At 41.9% G+C, this 22837-nt stretch overlaps 1 protein-coding gene across 3 annotated transcripts in view; it reads right to left on the bottom strand.

Moving 5' to 3' along the window:
* The window catches only part of DNAJC19 (DnaJ heat shock protein family (Hsp40) member C19), a 50855-nt gene extending 37871 nt beyond the window's left edge, over nucleotides 1–12984 (bottom strand). The window contains exons 1-2 of one of the 3 annotated variants that reach the window (XM_033931762.1): nucleotides 12889–12984; nucleotides 10029–10097 (exon numbers count right to left, since the gene is read on the bottom strand). In XM_033931762.1, coding sequence (XP_033787653.1) covers nucleotides 10029–10031 — 3 coding nt within the window. In that variant the 5' untranslated portion in view covers nucleotides 10032–10097; nucleotides 12889–12984. Of the gene's footprint in view, nucleotides 1–10028; nucleotides 10098–12614; nucleotides 12766–12838 lie in introns of those variants that run through there. The other 2 variants (XM_033931763.1, XM_033931760.1) reach the window with 2 other exon arrangements.
* Nucleotides 12985–22837: the final 9853 nt, after the last annotated feature.

Below are 22837 nucleotides of genomic sequence, written 5' to 3'. Positions count from 1 at the left end.
TTTTTCCTGTGAAACTGGGGCACAAATGCAGTTGAAGTCAGCAGTTAATAAAAAAAGTGAACCTCTCATATTGCCAGTTTCCTTCTTTAAATCACAAGAACTAATGAATGGCAAGGGAGCTTTCGACATGAACTGCTGTAACCACCCACCAATGTTGTCTGTCAATCCCATTTCCTCTTTTTTCCTGTGGGTATCAAAGTTACATAGAAAGCATGAGCAGCAGCCACATGGTTGAGAGGTTCAGAAGTTATTAGGGAAGAAGTACAGGCATGATCCTAAATGGATTGCTTTCTTTGCCTGGAGCTATATTCAATATTAGCAGGTGCCAGTGTATTTTCCTATTTCACTCCACTCTTTTGACATTCATTACCTTTGGAACTGAAGTATATATATTTACTCTTGCAGGGTTACTTTATCAATGTTTTTAAAGTATTGTGCTCTGATTTTATCTGATATTTACCTATGGTTTAGGTGTCATTATGGATTTTTCAAAATGCTTGTTTTTATGACCTTAATACATACTATATACTCCTGTTTTTATGCTTCACTAATAGGATATGGTATCACAATTAATGGTGATGTTTATTCTTACCTGCTAATTTCCTCAAGTCCTGTTACAACTGCTCCAGAGAAATGGAGGCAGAGAACACCGACATTTCAGTTACATCCTCATACATATAAAGGGTGGTGAAGCCCTAGCACTTGTAAGTTTATTGTTGATGAAGCAGAACTGAAACTTGATCAGTATTATAGATCACCATTAGAGATGATGCATCAGACTCACAGTCCTCTCAGAACCAGAGCTGGTATAAAAGCCTGAGAAGTCTCCTCAGACGGTAGATGAAACCAAGAGGACATATCTCCAGATGCCAATTTTTTGGGTGTGTTCCGGTGTAGTTTGTATAATCAACTACACCTGGTCACAGTCCAGATAATCGCGTTTCTACTGTATTATTTTTCATGAATCCTGCTAGACCAGTCCAGAACACACCCAAAAAATTGGCATCTGGAGATATGTCCTCTTGGTTTCATCTACCGTCTGAGGAGACTTCTCAGGCTTTTATACCAGCTCTGGTTCTGAGAGGACTGCGAGTCTGATGCATCATCTCTAATGGTGATCTATAATACTGCATAATCTGGATAATCGATGACAAGCTGTAAGCAGCGCCAAGTTCTATTGGAAAAACACTCAGGCCACCACTCCTGGAATGAAAAAAAAAGTCTAACGATCAGATCTATACTTAATCTACGATAACTTTAAAAAAAAAAAAAAAAAAAAACACCCCTTCACCAAACCAATGAAAAGAAGGGGGCAGTGTTATAATTGCACAGCATTGATAACTGCGGTTGGGAACAAATAGATAGCTTGTTTTTTAGGCTGTACAGAGAACATGAGAAAACAGACTGGAATAAAATATGTAAAAAGTTTTTACATGAATATAGAAACTCTACTGAAAACAAAGTGCCACACAGAATAACTTGAACTTACAAAATGTAAATATTTGTAGCAAATCATTAGGAACTTAGATGTTCTACATACATTACAACTTACAGTACTGCAGTTTGGCTAAAAATAAATTTTAATTGACATTCGACGTAAACAATTGTTTTGTTTCGTAGCAACTAAATCACTGATCTGTTTCAGTTGTAGCAGCTGTACCGAATCTGATTCTTCCTGCCTCTCAAGCCAATTGAATGCTGTTTTGAGCACCTGAAAAGCTTTTGCATGAGATGTCACAGAACACTTTCCATTTAGAACATAAGAATTGCTGCTGCTGGGTCAGACCAGTGGTCCATTGTGCCCAGCAATCCGCTCACGCGGTGGCCCCTAGGTCAAAGACTGGTGCTCTAAATGAGCCCAACCTCACCTGTGTACTTTCCAGTTGAGCAGGAACTTGTCCAACTTTGTCTTGAATCCCTGGAGGGTGTTTTCCCCTACGACAGACTCCAGAAGGGTGTTCCAATTTTCTACACACTCTCTGGGTGAAAAAGAACTTCCTTACGTTTGTACGGAATCTATCCCCTTTCAAATTTAGAGAGTGCCCTCTCGTTCTCTCTACCTTGGAGAGGGTGAACAATCTGTCTTTATCTACTAAGTCTATTCCCTTCAGTATCTTGAATGTTTCGAACATGGCCCCTCTCAATCTCCTCTTTTCGAGGAATAAGAGGCCCAGTTTCTCTAATTTCTCGCTATACGGCAACTCCTCCAGCCCCTTAACCATTTTAGTCGCTCTTCTCTGGACCTTTTTGAGTAGTACCGTGTCCTCCTTCAATTAGTGACCAGTGCTGGACGCAGTACTCCAGGTGAGGGCGCACCATAGCCCAGTACAGCGGCATGATAACCTTTTCTGATCTGTTCGTGATCTCCTTCTTTATCGCCCTTTTCTTCCTTATCTGTCCTCGATCTCTTTGTCCATCAAGATATGAAATCTTGGGTCACTAATGTCAGTTTAGCCACTCTCACATTCTCAATGTCACATTGTTTGCAGATCTTGGTGCTCTTCATTAAATCTGTTATTTCTTTTATTTTTCATTAAGTTTTTCATTTGAAGAGGCTAAGTATTTTTTTTCCAAGTTTTTAAAATATTTTTCATTCAAGAGAACTCCATGTGTCCACCAACATGTAGCAGCAGTCTTAAAATTTATTTGCTTGAAAAACATTAACACTGTTCTCAGTGTCACTTTATCTTGTGAAAAATGTTATGTTGAATTCTACTTCCTGTACAAGCGCTTTAATGTTTCAATGACTGCAAATCGATTTATCATTGGAAGGCAAAGACTGTAAACATTCCATTTTCCTGCTCTAGCAATTCCATGGGGCAGGGGGGGTGTTGAGGCTTCATTATTGGGCAAAAAGTAAGACCTTTCCTTCTTTCCAGATGTATTTCTAAAACGTCTTGACTTCTGGAATAAATGAGTTGTCTTACCAATCCAGAAAGATTTTGGTGTTCATCCACGCCTTCTTCTGATGGGTATAGGTTAAGGGAATCTTGGTTTTCAAACACATCAGGGATTTTTAGACTTCCCAATGAGTGGCATTCTGCGAGTTCCACTGGTGTTAGCACAAACCATGACAGTAACCCGGTCCTTCCTGATCTGTTAACTCGAGGTTATATTTTCAAGCTGTGAATAATGATTTGTTCCTTCCAATTTAGGCCAAATTTTACTTACTTTCCTGGAACATCACCTTCAGATTGTTGCCGCAGTGACACCTTCACAGACATTCAGTCATTTTTTCTTCCTGTATCTCCAGTTCGAATTCCATGCCATTATTTAAAAAGTTTCCCAGCCACCTAGAACTCTGTTGATATTTGTTAAGAATTAAAGCAGGGATCTCAAAGTCCCTCCTTGAGGGCCGCAATCCAGTCAGGTTTTCAGGATTTCCCCAATGAAAATGCATTAATAGATCTCATGCATATTCATTGGGGAAATCCTGAAAACCCAACTGGATTGCGGCCCTCAAGAAGAGTCTTTGAGACCCCTGACTTAAGGGGTACTTGGCTTGAAGAAGTTGAGAAACTGTCCTAGAGCATGTGAACAAGATCAGTGTGCCCTAAATGAACTCAAGTTAATTATTTTTTACCCGTTTTTTTTTTTTTTTTTTAATTTCCTTATGTGTTTTCCCTGTAAGTTCTTTCTTTACTATAAAAAAATGTATTTCACTCCCTCTTACCTTTTGTTTACGTTATAATTAATTAACTGTATGTAATGTTTTCGTTTTCTTACATGTATATTTTATTGTACATCGCTTAGAAATTTGATTAAGCGATTCAACAAGCAAACTAATAAACTTGAAACTTGAACACATTGTTACAAGATGAGCAATGCACTGAAATGGAGCACCCCCCTAGCATGTGACAAGTCATTATTGCTTGGGAAAATTACTAATGAAATAAGATTAACAAGACACCATATGACTTGAAACTAACTAAAAGAACATTGCTGGAGCATGCAATTTATCATTGGATCTTATGAAGCAATTGTTAATTCAATTGGAAGATGTACTAAGTACTTTATGTTTAATAATGAATTAAGTGACATCATAAACCCATAAAATGGCCAGTCACTTGTAATTCAGGGATATTCTTGGTTGGTACCCTATCAGTTAGTAGGGTACCCAAGAACTCCCAAGGCCTTGATGTTTAAACTACACTTTTGTGTTTAGTAATTATTTCCTTGTTCTCCTCCAGAGATGGAAGAAAGGGCTGATCGGTATGAAATCTGTTCATGTAGTTATTCAGAGCAAACACCCTAAGTCCTAAATAGCCAGACACCTGCATAGGCTACTCAAGTGACCAGACCAAGGGATTTCTGAGGGGGAAGTGCCTAAAGCCAGCTGTGAAGAATCCAGGAATCCTACCCAAGAAATGTGTGTCAGGACCCTTAAGGGTCTATCCTTGTGCAACCAATGCAGGAGGCTACCTGAAAAGACTACTATCTGGATGAAGTCTCAAAATTAAGGGGACTTGGAGCCCCTTACTGAGCCCCAATTCCTATGAAGCATCACCAGTCTAAATCATTCCTCCTCTAAGGAATGCCGACCCTGATCTGGAAGGGCTCTGTTCATGGAGAAATTGCACATAGCTACCTGGAAAGCTTTCAGACGTAGGAAGACTGCATAATCAGACTCCAGCACACCTATCATGTAGTACTCTTAACAACTGTGCTTTCCTATAATTTTGACTTTTTAAGGACAAACCTAGATGTCTCAGGATGTTATCTTTCTCTACAGCAGGAAAGATAAGAAAGACCAAAGGATAGTACCTAGTACTGGTAATGGTGGCTGATGAATTTGAAGTGGAGGAAATGCCAAAGGGTGGGATGAATGGGGATGTGGGTGCAAACATCCTTGAGATCTAGAGTGGCCAGCCAGTCACTGGGTCTCAGAAGAGGGAGTATGGCTGGAAGTAATATGCTGAACATTTCTTGTGAGAAAAACATTTAGTGAATGGAGATCTTGATAGAGGCAAAAGCCCTGAGTCTTCTTGGAGATAAAAAAAGTTTGAGTAGATACCCTAGTTTTATTTCTATTCAGACACTTTCTACGGTGCTCTGGATGAGAAGGGTCAGTTTCACGTGACAGCCAAAGCATCTGGGAAATTTGGACTCTTGAAAGGAAAAAAAAAAAGAGACAATAGTCTTGTGAAATGATACCAAAGACCCATGTCTGCCAGGCACGAAAGAAAATGAGATCACTTCTTGTTCACCATCACTTACTAATAATGCCTTCTAAACCACATTTAACCAATTAGCTCAGAAGATCCACAATGCTTAAATTTGGCTTTCCTCTTACCCACAATTGATCATAAGCCAACAGTCTCCCACTTCCTCCAGGCTTTGCCCTTTAGGTTATGCACCTGTGGCTAGTACTACAGTTTCTGTTCAGTAAGATGTCACTCCTATTTAGGAACATGACCCCCACCTCCCAAAAGGACAGGGCCCTAGGAAGTACCGACTTAAAGGTGGTCTTAACTTCACTTGTTAACAGCATGTCATATTAGGAATGGAAACTAGGTGGGTTACCTAGTTTCAATCTGAGAATAGCTATAGACCACACATACAGTAGAGGTTAGCACATGGTACTTACTTAATACTCAACTAACTATAAAGAGGAACTGTGGAAAAGCCCTAAAACCGAGGTGGTGCTCAGAACCATAGAATGGTAAGAAAATCATGAATCGGAGACACTCCCTAGTAAGTGTTTTCAGTGCTCTATCATTGCACTATCTTCATTCGGTAGAAAGGTAAATAAACTGTGTCTCAAAAAACTTAGAGTGTTCATTTGTATTAAGATATAATCATCAATTGTTTTGATTCTTAATTCAACTTGTGAAAGAACTTGACTTAACTTAAATAGGGTGGTTAGGAAGTTGTCTCACTCCAGCGGGTCCTGACGCATTTCACCAGTGGCTTCCTCAGAGAACCCCCACTTGCTGGCTGATAGCAAAGATAGATAGAAATCCATTTAATATGTAAAACATACTGATGTTTCACACACACTCACATCGCTGTCGGTAGATACCTTACTCTTCACCCGTGATTACATCACTTCCTGGTAAAGTCACTTTCAGCTGGTCTCCTGGTGGAAATACTACTCCAAATGTCAATCTTAGTGAAGGAACGCCCACCACTCTACCTCCCGGTTTAAACCTTCTGGGGTCACTGTCTGCCAATGGAAAATCCATGCCATGACTGTTCCTTCTTCCATAACAGAGCTTGTTTATTCCCACCTCTTTTTAGCATAGGGGCTTCTAATACTACAAATTTCAACTCATCCAGAGTATGAGACTGTGCTTGCCAATGTTGAGTGATAGAAGCCCCCATGTCACCCTGACGGATCTTATTAAGATGTTCTGTGATCCGTACCCGAATAGTCCTGGTGGTATGACCTATGTACAATAATTGACATGGGCCTAAAATCAGATATACAACCCCTTCAGTATTGCAGTTTGTGTGATGTTTCAAAGTGAAAGTTTTGTGCAGACGAGAATGAGTAACCTGCTGCGTTTCAACAGCATGTGAGCAAATGTTGCCCCTTCCACATAGAGAGACTTTGATCAGGGCTTAAAACTGAGAGGAGGTTATGCAATCTCGTAGATTCTTCCCTCTGGAAAACGCAAAAATAGGAAATTGTTCCAGCGCCTCACTAAGATTGACATTTGGAATAGTATTTCCACCAGGAGACCAGCTGAAAGTGACATTACCAGGAAGTGATGTAATCACAAGTGAAGAGCAAGGTATCCATTGACAGTGACGTGAGTTTGTGTGAAACATCGGTATGTTTTACATATTAAATAGCTTTCTATCTTCTTTTGCTAGGAAGAAGTTTTACTCATTAATCACAGCCAGCAAGTGGAGGTTCTCTGAGGAAGCCACTGGCAAAATGCGTCAGGACCCACTGGAATGAGACAACTTCCTAACCACCCTATTTAAGTTAAGTCAAGTTCTTTCACAAGTTGAATTAAGAATCAAAACAATTGATGATTACATCTTTTAATACAAATGAACACTAAGTTTTTTAAGACAAAGTTTATTTACCTTTCTACCAAATGAAGATGGTGCAATGATAGAGAACTGAAAACACATACAGGGGAAGTGTCTCCGATTCATGATTTTCTTACCATTCTATGGTTCTGAGCACCGCCTCAGTTTTAAGGCTTTACTATTTCTTTATTTATAATTTTAATAATTGACATTCTTACCAGTCAAACAAGAAAAATACAATGTAAAGTATGATTATAGTATACCAAATTGTTCAAAGACATTTCCTTATTAATACAAAGTATAATTAGTCCACAATATTTGAAGGGCGTAGCTAAAATAAAACTGAAATAGAACATAGGAAATTAAATCAAAAGAAATCAAATGGAGGTCTGACTGCTCTTAGAACAATTCTTTTCCTGAGCTATCTTGAAAAACAGCAATTCTTATAAGTTAGATACATGCTGTTCTCTAGCCAAAATAAATTTAGACAGCTGTTGCAGCTCATAGCAAACATTTCTATTTTACCAATACGCACTTGCAGGGGTATCTTGGAGCAAAAGTTGCCCCTAAATGAACTACCTGAGGTCTCAAAATGAGAAATTGTTTCCTTCTCTTTTGGGTGGAACGAGAGACATCTGGATACATTCTTATGGTATTCGTCATGAAAGAAACATCTTTATATTTAAAAAACATCTTAAGCATCCATTCTCTATCAGAGTCAAACTGTACAATTAATGTGGCTGAGACCTGGACCTCAATATCCGACCTCTCTAGGAAATTTGTCAGATCCAAACTATCAGCAGATACATTCTGCTTGTTAGGATTTTGAGATTTAACTTTCGTAAATAGGTAATAAATTTTTGAGAGGGGTGGGTATGAGGTTTCAGGCACTTTCAGAATTTCACTTAAGTATCTTTTAAACATTGCTAAGGCAGTTACAGTATGGACTTTAGGAAAATTAATAACCCGGATATTACATCTCCTAATAGAGTTTTCCATCATTTCTTGCTTGAAGTGCAAACTAGCACTGTCCTTAGTCCAAGTTAAGCTTGTAATTCCAAGGATTTTGTTTTAATCTCCAATTCAGTCACTTTACTATCTAAAGAAGTTACCTTGGTCTTAAGTTCCAGATTTTCTGAAAGTACTGTAGTACATCTTGTGGAAAGTTGCTGGATTTGATTCCCTAGAGAAGATAGCATATTGGATATCACATCCCATATAGTTTCCATTGTGAAGACTTTAGGCCTCTCTAAGGGAACTTCTTCTGCTCGAGAGTTCCGTGCAGCGCCCAAAAGATCAAGAACTGCCTCAGCTGTAGAAAATTATTCCTGAGTTTGCTGTGTTCCCTTCTCTAACTGGGAAGAAGTTAGTACCTCCTCTTGCCCCCTTGCCAGTCGGTCCTCCCACTCTGTGGGACCAGCAAGAAGGATTCCCGGGCCGGCTCATCCAAAAAGGATCCTCCCATCGCACCAGGACAGCTGGGTGGACTAGAGGATAGTGTGACACCTTTGAATGAGAAATCCCATGCCTCAGTTCACACGTTCTCTCCAACCATGGATATCTCCGACTGCCGCGTTCCAGAGCTGCGCTCCACAAAGGCATCCATCGGGCCTGTAGGTAAAATAATTTTGTCCAGGACCACCCGGACTTTAGATTTACGTTTTACCATCCGGTATCAGGAAAAAAGCTTATTACAGGGACAATGGCTTCTCTGTGGTAGCATCAGGCCACCATCTTAGTTACGCTCCGCCCCTCTTCTCCGGCTTTACATATTTTCCACAGTTCCTTTTTATAGTTAGTTGAGTTATTGTACACTTTGGGGACTTTTTGTTAAATTTTTATCCAGTAATTTGATTGGGAATCTAGTTCTTACTGAATACTGTCATTTCTGCAGTTAACACAGGTGCATGTCATGCTTCCTCACACAAAGGTTTCAAGAACATATATGCTAACTACAAACAGTCTTTAAATGCCATAAAGAATATTTCAGCATGGTAACTGTAAAGGACATTCTTGGCAAGCCCCAAACAGCCCTTATATTTACCACACATTTGCAGTGAAAATTAAGTGCAAAAAACCCCTCAAAACAACCTTACATGGGGCCCCTTAAGGGAAATTTTATAACCAGTGCCTAAATTTAGGCGTCAATGGATGCCGTGATTCTGTAACCGGAACTTAAGTTCTTGGCACTGTTAACAGAATCACAGCTTTCGGGAGTCCCTGTCGCTCAGCTGACGGGAACCACGGTAGGAACCCCACTGCAAATCAGACAGCAGGAGACATGCCCACTACCTCCTGCCAGCACTCCCCCCCCCCACACACACACTAACCCCAGCAGGAGGGACGCCCAATCTCTTCTACCACCACCACCGCAATACACCCGGCAGGAGAAATGGCCAATCCCTCTGGCCATCAGCCCTCCCCCCCACCCCCGACAACATCCTCAGTAGGAGGGATGCCCCAAGGCCACTCCCAGCGGGAAGGGAAAGGCCTGCCATTCGGAAGAGCAGGCCTGCTGGCCAGAGGGAGTGAGCATCCCTCCAGTCGGCCTTCAATAAAGAGGTATGGGGAGTGGGGGCATCCCTTCTGTCAGGGTTGTTAATGGGAGTTGGTGGCAGGAGGGATTTTAAGGCCGCTTTTAAGGCGGCCACCAACTTGGGCGCCGGTTATAGAATTGGACCCTTAGTTCAAAATATGAACATGAAAGAGTTCAAAATTAATATAACCCCACATATCCATTAAAGCAACCCTATAAAAGGCTTGGTAAAACAGACTGCTTTGACTTTAATTTGAATTACGGAATGGTGTTATTTGTATAGGAAATGGTATTTTTATTTGACATCCAGTGCTATTTATGAAGGGAGCGTGAGGGAAAGATAGAGAATGCAAACAGTTTGATGTATTTTTTCTTGTTAAAATACTTCATCTCCCTAAACTCCTGTATAGTTTTCAGCTTAGCTTCCTTCCACCTATAAGCTTGGTTTCATCATGAAGAGTAGGAGATTGTACATCGATTCTTGCTCTTAGTTTACACTTGAACATACCATGATGTAAGCTCATTCTTCTTCTACTGCAAAATTTCAAATGTTGATGTCAGAAGAGAAATTGTACAGCTGAAAAGAAATAAAGAAGCAGCTAGTGTATTACAAGGGTTATTTTTAGGCATCATACCGAGCTTGCAAGCCCATGGGCACTTGGCTCCAATGGGCTGGCTTGCAAATTTTAAAAGGGATACAAAATATGCAGGTAAAAAAGCAGCAGGAATCGGGGAATCCACAGCTTCATCTCTAGTCCTACTGATTTCCCTGTGGGTAAGTGTGTTGTCAGAATTTGACCCCCCTCTCTCCAAGTACTTCTACACCAGAGGGTCCCCTGAAGGCTGGCATGTTTCCTCCTTCTCTCTAGGGTCATCTGGCTACCCCCCTGGCCTCCCGGTCTCACCTTCAAAACTAATTACAGCCTGCAGAGGAGCGCCGGTCCAGTAGTGATCCTAGCAGGCTGCCATCAACCTCCGCAGCACATTCCCTCTGCTGTGGTCCCATCCCTCCTCTGACATCATGTCCCAGACCAAAATAGGATGCGACACTAGAGGGGCAGGACCACGACAAAGGGAACGTACTGCAGAGGATGATGGCAGCCTGCTAGGATCACTACAGGACTGGCGATCCTCTGAAGGCCGAAATTAGTTTTGAAGATGAGACCGGAAGGCCAGGAGGGTAGCTGGACAACACTAGAGAAGAGGGAAACATGGGGACCCCCCCCCCAGTGTAAAAGTACACAGAGGGAGGGAGGGTCCAAAGAGACAAGCATATGCCAGACTGAGGATGTGGGGGAGGGAAAGAAATAATGGGTCTAAAAACAGGAGAGGAAGAGAGATGGTGGTCAATGGGCTGGAAGGAGGGAAGGAACAGAAAGGGAGAGATTGGTCCCAAGGGATGGTGTGGAGAGGGGGATAGAGATATTGGATAGGAGGGTAGTTGGGAAGAGAAAGGGAGAGATGGTGGATGAAAGGGTAGCTGAGAAAAGAATAGATGGTGAATCTGGGGATAGTGGGATCCATTGCTGCAGCTGCTCTTTCATTCTTCGGGCCACAGGCAGAATGATTGAAGTAAACATGCAGCCTTCCACAGCTTCCACAACCTTCCCTCTGCTCTGCTTCCTGGTTCCGCTTAGGTGTGGAGCAGTAGTAGAGGGAAAGCGTCACTCACGCAGCCGGTGGCCCGAAGAGTGCAACTGTACTGCCTTATCAGATCCCATGGAGAAGAGAAGTGCAAGGTAGGGGGGTGTCGTTGGAGGATCACACCGGGGGGAGGGGCGTTGGAGAAATGCTGGACTGTGGGGATGGAGATGAAAAAAAGGAAAGATGCCAGGTCTCCAGGGGAAGGGAAGGAGAACGGAAGGGGAGGCCAGAGATGGAAGATGAATGATTAGCACAGAGAAAGAAGAAAACAACAAATGGGCAGGTGACCCTGGCAAGCGAGTTATCAGAAGACAAACAGAAACCAGAGCCTGGGACCAACATGATTTGAATAATGACCAGACAACAAAAGGTAGAAAAAAATCATTTTATTTTCTGTTTCGTGACTACAATATGTCAGATTTGAAAGGTGTATTCTGCCAGAGCTAGTGTTAGACCGTGAACATGGGCTAGGACAGAGAGGAACAGTCTTTTTTTGTTTATACCACAATGCCAGAGTGGGTAGGAGAGGGCAAAGGGTGGGGTGGGTGAAGAGACTATAAAATAAACCCACCAGAATATATATATATTTTTTTTTTTGGGGGGGGGGGGAACACACACACAATTGGGCAAGAAAATTGGACAAAAAGGATTCAATAGGCTGAATCAAATTGAAAAAGTTTATCTGAAAACCAGCAGCACTATTTACCTGTGGAAATTCTTTAACTGACCTGTATATGCTTTATCCCAGAATACACAGGGGTGAGCCATAGTTTTGTGTGTGTGTCTTAAGATAAGACATTATAGGTTGCTCATTATGCAAATGCTCTACTTTTAATGCGAAGGAAAACCCATTTCTACCAAAGGGTGCAAGAACTAATAATAGGGCAGACTATAAAGTCAGTTGTCTTTTTTAACTTTCTTAAAGTTTTATATCGTCTTCCCAGACCTCAGATGATTAACAGGCAGCAGTAAATAAAGCAAACATTTCTCCTGCTGCACACTTTGCTAGGCGTGAGATACCAGTGCACAATTTTGTTAGCTTTACTACATGCGATGCCTATAAAATCCCGAAAACCCTAAAATCTTAAAAGGACGCCTAGATTTCCAAATTCTAAAATACAAACAGGAGCTATCCGATATCTAAAATCTCTCCCTAGCCCACATATTTGGCAATGCTTTTCTAGAGGCGGCGGCTACCTACCATCATGTAGGTCTTAGGAAACCAATCATACCCTCAAGTCTGGTTTCGTTTAGACAGCCTAAGAAGGGGTTATTTTCCCAAAACCCACAGAGATAACCAGTCACGCTCTCACGCGCATTCGGAGACCGGAGGATCGCTTCCCCCCGCTTAATCCGCCACCTCTCCCTCTCAGGTCTAAAGCGTTTCGCCCTCTCCTCCCGGCCCCGCGATCCAGCACCCTAAGACTCCTCCCTGCCCGCCAACGGGTACCTGAGATCGCCCACCATCTACCCCGCAGCATGCCCTTCTGCGGTGACTGTCCCCTCTGACACCAACTCTCTCCCTCCGGCGCGTCCCGCCTTTCCGGAAACCGGAAATTGCGTCCGAGGCCCGCCAGAGACGCTTTTGCAAGCAGAGGAACGCGAGACGCCGGAGAAGAAAAGCCGCGGGGCGCCTTACGGGCGATCCCAAAGCCAGGTTGGAAAACAAGAGACCTGCGGGGTTAGAGGTACTTGCTGCAGCCTCTCAGAGATCAACCACGTACCCGGCACCCCCTTCACGCCATTCATTTCAGTGTAGATACTCTGTCGGGGGCTGATGCTGACACGTGCACACTACAGGCCCAATTGATGTAAACGGCGCATGCGTGTGGCGACCCTTATATGCAGCTAGAGCGCCGCACGTGGAGGTTGCCACGCCCACATACCGGCAGATCGGGGGGATGACCGATGATGTCTTATTGAAGGCAAGATTTGCTACAGCTGTGCTAATTAACCTGTTTTAAATTGGGTAAAACCACTGCAGAAACTTATGAAATGTTGGAAAATGGCCTTATGGGGGAACAATGAGTCATAGAAGGTGTTTTGAATGGTATTCATGCTTCCAAAAGTGGTTGTGAATCAGTGGAAGACGCTTTGCGAACTGGAAGACCATCAACGTCAACTGATCAAGTGAGGGTTCTTGTGCCCTGCTTCGGTGATTAACTGTTAAAGAATTGGCAGAGGAATGCAACCTCTCCAAGTTTCCAAGCTTATTTATAATTTGTTATACCGACCATCTATGTGCCCGGTCAGTTTACAATGCTAAAAATTTAGATAATAAAATGTAAAATTAAAATGGTTGGGAGGACAAGGTCATTGGCACAGATAGACAAGAGAGGTGTTTGAGTAGGGGAAGTTTTGAAAATACATAAAAAAATAAAAGGGAGGTACGAGGGGAAGGTGAAAAACAGACAGAAGGAGGTCGCTTCACAGAAGCGGTTCTTATGGCTAGTATGATGTGGTTGGAGAGGGAATGTTATCTGATGTTTTGATATGTGTCTTGAAATAGAAAGGTTTTGAGTTTGGTTTTTTTTTTTTTTTTTTGTTTATAGAGTTTTACAATATTTCCAAGCTTATACATCTTGTACAGTAAAGTGAGATCAAACAACATATTAAAAATTCCAAAATTAACATTTACTACAAGGAAATACTAAACTAGTTAATCTCACACTAGTCCTCAATATTATTGGATCCATAATTAAGAGTAGAACATATATAATTCAAATTAATTAAATAAGAAAAAATTCCTTATCTGGCTAAAGTGCAGGGAGCTAACTTTCCATGGACGTTCTTATGGTGTTATTCCTTTTTCTAGACGTTTCATTGAGAGAAAACTAATCAGTTGAGATGGCTCTGTAAAAATACCCCCTATTTGAGTCACTCCAGGTTTTAGAATTAAAAATTCTTTCCTTCTTTTTTGAGTCTCTCTAGAGACATCAGGGAAAATCTGAATATGCTGCCCCAGGAAGTCTTTGGATCTATTTTTAAAAAAAAGTTTTAATATCCAATCCTTGTCTGGAGCCAAAGCAACAGACAACAAGAGAGTAGCTGGAACAGCCAATTCTCTATCTGATTGTTCCAGTATTGCCGAAATGTCCAATGACCTCTCCCGGGGTTCCTCAATTTTTTCTTCTTCTTTGAATTGGGGCTTAGTAGGTAGGTAATACACTCTTGTAAGAGGAGGTAAGGAGTTTTCAGGAATTTCCAAAATTTCCATAAAATACCTTTTCACCATTTCTCTAGGAGAAGTTGACAGGATCCTTGGAAAATTTATAAATCTCAAGTTATTTATTCGACCATTATTCTCCTGCACTTCCAACTTCTTCCTGAGTAATATATTATCTTTAACCAACATATCTTGATTTTGTTTCAATAACATTAGCTCCTTATTTGTATTTTTTGTCTCTGTTTTAAATTGTGACATGTCCTGTTTTAAAACTTTTATTTCTTCCTTTTGTTCTTTTAATTCTTTATCCAAATTTTTTATTTGAGGATTTAAGGAATTCCCCAAATTCACTACCAAGTCCCATAATGCTTCGAGTGTGACTGTAGGAGGTTTTGTAGGTGAGAAAAGTTGTAATGGTGTAGTATCTAAATGTTCTGAAATTAGCTTTACCTCAGTGACGTCTTGTATTCCTCCAACCTCTGTTGTCCCGGTCGCAAGTCCCGTTGTCATATTCAGCGAGCCCTCCATACTAGCCTCTGTGGACAGAGAAGAAACCACCTCCTCAGGTGGCTTCTGGTCCCGTGGGGAGCTGGCAGCTTGTGGCGTCGGTTGGAGGGGTGGCGTCCTAACGTCGGGGCTAAGAGTGACATCATGCTCAGGGGAACCCACCGCACTACTCTCCGGCGGTGTCCCCAACGAGCTAGCACCCGATCCTTCTTGTTCCCTTTGTAGGCGTCGGAGAAAATCATCAATAGTGACCACTGGGGCCAAGGGTCGCCGGGAGGCTCCTCCGGTGTTCCTTCCTCGTCTTTTCGGCATTATTAGAAAAGAAAAAACTTCAACGATGTCCTCACTTCAGCCGACATGGAATAAACATCTTAGATCCAATAATAGGGAGCAGGATCCGATCCGGGTCTATGTGCCCCGAATGAAATTGCCCACTGCCGGCTCCCGGACTCCACGTGGCTCCTAAGGGGCTCCCAAGGGGCCTTGCGTGCCCCTTAGGGCACGCCCCTTCGGCCACGCCCTGCGGCTGCAACCGCAGCAGCGGCTGCTTTTCAATGCTGTCGGAGACGGACTCAGTGACGTCAGGGGTCCGTCTCTGCGAGTGCCTGTCAGCGCCGCCGACCAGGAAAAAGGAGAAAGAAAGCCGCCGCTGTTCAATCCAGGACCAGCAACGGGACACCCCACACTCTCCTCCAGTCCGGTAAACTGCTCCCAGTATGGCTTCAGCAGCGGCTGCTTTTCAATGCTGTCGGAGACGGACCCAGTGACGTCAGGGGTCCGTCTCTGCGAGTGCCTGTCAGCGCCGCCGACCAGGAAAAAGGAGAAAGAAAGCCGCCGCTGTTCAATCCAGGACCAGCAACGGGACACCCCACACTCTCCTCCAGTCCGGTAAACTGCTCCCAGTATGGCTTCAGCAGCGGCTGCTTTTCAATGCTGTCGGAGACGGACCCAGTGACGTCAGGGGTCCGTCTCTGCGAGTGCCTGTCAGCGCCGCCGACCAGGAAAAAGGAGAAAGAAAGCCGCCGCTGTTCAATCCAGGACCAGCAACAGGACACCCCACACTCTCCTCCAGTCCGGTAAATTGCTCCCCTGAGTTTGGTTTTAAATTTATCAAGAGAATTTTCATGGCAAAGATGTGATGGCATGGCATTCCAGAGGGCAGGGGCTGTGGCAGAGAAGATGGTATTTCTGGTGTAAAAGAGTTCTTTAATTGGGGGAACGATCAATAAGTTCTGATCTGCGGATCTGAGGGCCCTAGATGAGATGTAGGGAATAAGAAGTTTGTCAAGAAAAGCTGGGGAGTGGGTAAGTTTAATTTTGAAGATGAGCAGAAGTATTTTATATGTAGTTCGATGGGAGACAGGTAACCAGTGAGATTCTCGAAGTAACACAACATTCTAACAGATAAGTCAGGGATGTCTTTGTGTTGGCGGCAAAGTTTGTTCCACGGTTAATGACGGGCGACCAGAAGAACAACCGCAAAAAACGTGATGGCAGTTCTTCCCCAGCCCCCTTACTCTCCTGACTTGGCCTCTGCTGACTTTTTCTTCTTTCCTAAACTTAAATCCACACTGAAAGGAAAGCGATTTGACATCATTGAAGACAAAGCAAAATTTGACGCAGCAAATTTTGACGATTCCTGAAGATGCATTTAAAGACTGTTTCCAGAAGTGGAAATGACGTTGAGAAAACATATACTTAGGAAAGTGGAGTACTTTGAAGGGAACCTAATAGAATAAGTTGTAAGATTGTTGAATACACTTTTATAATATCAGTCCTGGAACTTTTTGAACAGACCTCATGTGCACGAATGGTGACAAAATTGCTACTTATATGGATTATGTTAGTCCATTAAAAAAGGTATCACTTTATTCTGTTTGTTTGTTTTTAATTATTAACATCAGGTTCTATGTTCTAAAATAGACTAGATAATCACACCAGTTTATCCATGTATAGCAATTTAACCCCCCCCAACCCCCCTTTTCGAAGTCATTTTAGACTTTTTTATCGCCAGCTGCAGCACTATTAGCTATGATCCTTATAGAAATTCTATGAGTGTTGAAGCTAATACCGTTGTGGCCGGCAATAAAAAAGCTTAACATGGTTTTGTAAAAGGAGCCCTAAATTTATTTATTTAATGAGATGTATTTAACCACCTTTTGAAGTGATTCACCCAAGGCGGTGTACATCATAATTCAATATAAAACTTAAAATTTTGTTTAACAGCATAACAGAAGTAAAATGACCAAATATAAACAAACATAAATACAATGAATGAGGCAGAGTTAAAATCAGTTAATGGAAAATAATAGGACTACCATGAAAGAGTTTGTGCTTTGGGATAAACAGATGGGAGGCAAAACTTAAGGCAAGTTGTTTTTTACTGTTAAACAAGGTATAAGGAATTGATTTGCTTTGGCTTTTACAAAGCCTTGGTAGAGGATTTTACCACGGGCTGGCAAGGTAAATGCTCCGACGTGTCAAGTTTTTAAAGTTTGTTTAAAATTTGATACAAACGCTTATAAAAATTTCTAAGCAGCGTACATAATAAATTAGAGGGAAACAAGAATGTTATAAAACTATAAAGGACAAACTTAAACAGCAGACAAACAGAGACGAGGGGATAGGGGACAGAACTACAATGGTTTTAAGAAAGGAAAACAATGAGGGATAAAATCATAGGATGGGGGAAGGACAAGAGCAACAGGTCAAATGCAGAGTAGATAAGACTCGATGATTAAGCGTTCTGTCAATTGGATAAACCAAGCCTAATGATTTTAGGTTTCAAATGCATCCTTGTACAGAAAGGTTTTCAAGGAACTCTTAAATTTGTCTAATATAGGTTGTTCTCATATGAGTGTTATAGCATTTACCTTGTCGGCCCACAGTACAAACCTCTACCGCAGTTTTGTAAAAGGAGACCTTAGTCTTAGTGTGGCAAGCTAGTCCTGGTGCAGAATGAGTGTATAGTCAATGACCCTATGTATTAAAGGCTTGGGTGAAGAAAGGAGCACAGATTCATTGTACAATAACCATCTTTTCTAGTGCAATGTATCTAATGGTCCTGAACGTTAGGTATTGTATCTGAACTAGCAAGTTGCTTACAAAAAATCATCAATCATGTCCGCTCCACCTTCTTCCCCAGGAAGATGCTCCTGCTCCCTCAGTTTGTTTTCTGAAAGCAAGGTTTTCAGAAGTGTTTTTAATCTGCTCTGCTGTTTTATTATTTTCAGGTATTTTTTTCTCAGTTTTCTATGAAGGCTCGGTGCCCAGAGATTCCCACTTAGTGGGATCTCTGCCTGGGAGAAGACCCAGACTTGCATGGCGGAAGTCTGCTGCTAGCAGGCTCAGTCCTTGGGGACACCTAGCTATCCAGCTTTTATATTTTTATAGCTCAGGGGCCATCCCCCTGCGTAGCTGCTTGCATTCCTAATTTAATCAGGAGCTTGAGCATGGGCTGTTTGGCTCCTTCCTGGCTTGGCTGGGACTAACAATGGGCCGGCTGTGTGATTCTACCCCCTTTCGTGGTGCGGTTTTCCGGGGGTTGAAGTTCAGTCTGACTTCAGTCCAACTGGCAGCCCGAAGACTAGGTTTGTCAAGCAAATCTGTGAGGTAGAGTTCTCCATTTGTTCTAGCTGAATTTCTATGCTGAAGCAGACAGGCATCACATGGCACAGTAAGTAAGGTTATTATAGTCTTTGGAGAAAATCGAGAGGGGGGGTCTTCAAAAGTCAAATTTGAAGGTTTCTGACCACTGAGCCTAGGCTCCCACCTCTAAAACCTATTTCCCTGTTCATTTCTTTTTCTTTAGGGAGGTTTTCACAGGCCGTTTTTGGTGCAAATTTTTTTATGGTGGCCATCTTGGATTTTAAATGATCTTTTTTTTCTCTAGCCTCCATCTGCTTCAAAACCCCTCAATTTTGCTCAAATTCAACTAGGATGGACTCGGGACTTTTTATCCCTATATCAGTGGTCTCAAACTCAAACCCTTAGTGGGGCCACATTTTGGATTTGTAGGTACTTGGAGGGCCGCAGAAAAAATTGTTAATGTCTTATTAAAAAAATGACAACTTTGCATGAGGTAAAACTCTATAGTTTATAAATCTTTCCTTTCACAGTTAAAGGAAAGATTTATAAACTATAAAGAGTTTTACCTTATGCAAAATTGTCATTAACTATTTTTTCTGCAGTCCTCCAAGTACCCTACTTTTTCTGCAGCCCTCACATTTAAAGTTTAATATCTTTCCTTTCTCAAAACTGACACATTTCAATCACTATATTGAAAATAAAATCATTTTCCCTACCTTTGTTGGCTGGTAACTTTATTTTTCTGTGCTTTTAATTGTTTCCAGGGCCTTCTTGTTTTTCTCTCCGTCTTCACTTTCTGCCTTGCATCCATCTTTGGCATTAACTTAATATTCAATTTTTCTGCTTTCTTTTCAAAATCTACGTTTCCATGTCTTACCTTCCCTTCTATCTCTCTCTTCTTCCGTCCCTATTTCCATGGTCTGACATCTCTTTCTTTCCTTTCTCTCCCTCCCTCCTTCCTTCCTTTCCCCTGGTCTGGCATCTGTCTCCTTCCCTCCCCCAACTTTTTATTTCTTTCACCCTGTCCCCTTCTTTCTTTCTCTCTCTCTCTCTCTCTCCGTGCCCCCTTTCTTTCTTTTTTTATTTCTCCATGCCCGCCCTTTCTGTCTTTCTCTCTCCATGCCCCTTTCTGTCTGTGTCCCGTCTCCCTTCTTTCTTTCTGTCTCCCTGTCCCCTCCCCCTTTCTTTCTTTATTTCTCCTTGCCCTCCCCCAAGCCACCACTATTGGGGAACAGGCCAGCGCCGAGGTCTTAGCTCTTCCTGCTTATCTTCCCCAGCGTGGGGCCGACATTCTCGCCATTGCTCGGAACTTCCTCCCCGACGTTAGAATTGACATTGGGTGGCGAGAATTGGTCGGCTCTGAGCTGGGGAAGATAAACAGGGAAAGCTAAGACCTCGATGTTGGCCTGTTCCTCAATTGGGTGTCTTGAGGGAGGGCAGTGAGAAGGGAAGGGAAGCAGATTGGGGACCCCTGCTTTAGGCGAGTCGTAGTTGCGGTCTGTTTGCAATTGTCCTCTCCACAATCGGAAAACTTGTGAAGTGGAAAGGACAGATCGCGGGCCGCAAAATAGTCCCTGGGAGGCTGCATGTGGCCCGCGGGCCACGTGTTTGAGACCGCTGCCCTATATCATGCCAGGTTTTTGCTGGATAGCTGTCTTAGAAGCATCCATGCCCTGTGTTCGATGTAGTGTGTGGGGGAGGGGCTGGAGTCTCGGGCTGAGCCTCCTCTGAGTCCTCCAGGGCTTTGGATATTCAGGAGGTGCATTTACTTACAAGGGAAATGACCCTTTCCGGGACTCTCCAAATCTGTTTTGGCCAAGTGCAATTGCGTGGGTGCCACAGAGCCCAAGAGAACTGGCAGAGGGGGTCCCTTTAAGGATCGATGCAACTCCCAGCACAAGGCTTCTCCCTGGATTTTGTGAGCCTTATGTACACTGCCTATTTGAACTGCTGAGGGTCCTCAGCGTCTGTTAGCAGCGCACCAATGGAGGCCCAGGGCGCTAAATGTTTCGACACTCATAGAATTCCTATGAGCGTCAAAGCATTTAGCGCTTCGGGCCATGGTACAAACTTCTACTGCAGCTTAGTAAAAGGAGGAGTTAATCTCTCCACTATGGCCTTGTCTTCCCTAATAGCCTCCTTTATCCCTCGGTCGTGTAGCAGCCCAACTGATTTTCTTCCCGGCTTTCTCGCTTTTAATGTACCTAAAAAATATTTTACTGTGTGTTTTTGCTTCCTGCACAATCTTCTTATTAAGGTCTCTCTTTGCCTTTCTTATTAGCACCTTGCATTTAACTTGCCATTCGTTGTGCTGTTACAATTATTTTTAGAAGGATTTTCTTTTCACCTCACTCCTTAACCATACATTTGGTCTTCCTTCCTCCTTTTTTAATACATGGAATACATCTAGTCTGGACTTCCAGGATGGTATTTTTGAATAACATCCACGCCTGATGTAAATTTTTGACTTTTGCAGCTGCTCGTCTTAAGTTTCTTTTTTACCATTCTTCTCATGTTATAATCTCCTTTTTTAAAATTAAATGCTGTTGTATTGGATTTCCTGTGTGAACTTATACCATGTTATAATCACTGTTATCAGTGGCCCCAGCACTGTTATCTTCTGCACCAATTCATGCGCTCCACTAAGAACTAGGTCTAGAATTGCTTTGTCTCTTGTTGGTTTCTGAACCAGCTGCTCCATAAAGCAGTCCTTGATTTCATCAAGGAATTTTATCTCCCTAGCATGCCCTGATGTTACATTTACCCGGTCAATATTGGGATAGTTGAAATCATCCATTATTATTGTGTTACCAAATTTGTAAGCTTCACTAATTTCTGATAACATTTCAGTATCTGTCCGTTCAGCCTGGTCAGGCAGACATTAGTACACTCCTATCACTATCCTTTACCCCTTTACACATGTGCTTCTGCTCCTATAGAATTTTCAATCCATTTGATTCAAGGCCCTCCTTAATATATAATGCTACGCCTCCACCAATTCGATCCGCCCTATCACTACAATATAGTTTGTCCTGATATAACAGTGCCCCTTTGGTTATCTTCTTTCCACCAGGTCTCAGAGATGCCTAAGATATCTAACTTCATTTAGTGGAATATATTCTAACTCTTCCATTTTGTTTCTTAGGCTTCTGGCATTTGCATACAGACATTTCCAAACAATGTTTATCATATCTGTTTACAATTTGCTTAGTAGTTGGCATGGATAATTTGCAATCTTTAAAGTCAGCTTGCTCTGTATTTAGGAAACTTGGTGTGCCATGGTCGGTATTACAATCTCGCTATCGGGATGCTCTGTCTTCCCTTTTATGCTGAATAAAGGAATGGAAAACAAAATAGTGTCCAAATAATAATATGATTTGACAAAGTTGATGGAACACTAATAGTGTATACAACGTGATTATAATTAAGGGAAAAAAGACCTCAAAATACCCCTAAATTGTGATCAATGAAGTCACAAATATTTTGGGGTTAGGTATCATCACCGGTCAAAAACCCTTGAATTTTTAATGTTTTTAATTTTCATTGATTTTTAGTTATTTAAAACATTTTTTCTTTTATTGTAAATATAGTATATGTCATTTCATACTTAAATTTTTCCTTTTAAATAATTGAGCATTCAAATGACCAGCAACTGTTGGTTCAATGCCATAATAATAATTCTGCTTATATTTAAAAGATAGTAAGCACTTATCTTTGATAACCCAACGGAGGCCCGGTCCGTTTCGCTCTAATGGGCTTCTTCAGGGGTAATGAAAAGGCTTATTAAATTGCCAGTTGAACTTCCATTTTGCTCAAAGATCTTTAAACAGAAGGAAAAATGAAAAAATCATGGACTTCTGGTCTTAGCTTTACATCAGATAAAGCGAATTCACTTATGAATGAATTTGAAACATTGAGCACCACTGCTTGTTCTATTGAGACATCAGATATTAATGACATTATTATCAAATACAAATGGATAGTCAGATTGGAACTTAACAGTTCAGCTTTAGTTGAATACTGCAGGAAGGAACACATTCCACGTGGATTGAGGGTTCATCTTGAACCACAGATGTTTAAAGACGACACTGATTTTATTGACTGTTGGAACAAAATCTTGAACAAATGTTCATTGGACATTATGTTATTAGTGATTGAACGTAGTAAAAGAGTGATTAACACACAAAAAGCTTCACTTGACACTGATCTTGTTAATTTAAAATCAAAATTAGGAGAACAGGAGTTTGACATTAAATTCAAAGATATTTCTAGTCAAGTTGACAAACACAAAGAATCTGTAAGAAAACAAAAGATGAGAAAACTAGCAAGAGATCAGAAAGATTACGAAACAGGTCGGGTATATCCTTGGATGTACAGAAAAAATGATGTCAACACCGTCTCTATACCTCCAG

The sequence above is a fragment of the Geotrypetes seraphini genome, chromosome 2 (genome assembly GCF_902459505.1).
Source record: "Geotrypetes seraphini chromosome 2, aGeoSer1.1, whole genome shotgun sequence".
Classification (NCBI taxonomy): domain Eukaryota; kingdom Metazoa; phylum Chordata; class Amphibia; order Gymnophiona; family Dermophiidae; genus Geotrypetes; species Geotrypetes seraphini.
The sequence above is the reverse complement of the archived record's forward strand: the minus strand, read 5'-3'. Positions and strand labels throughout refer to the sequence as shown.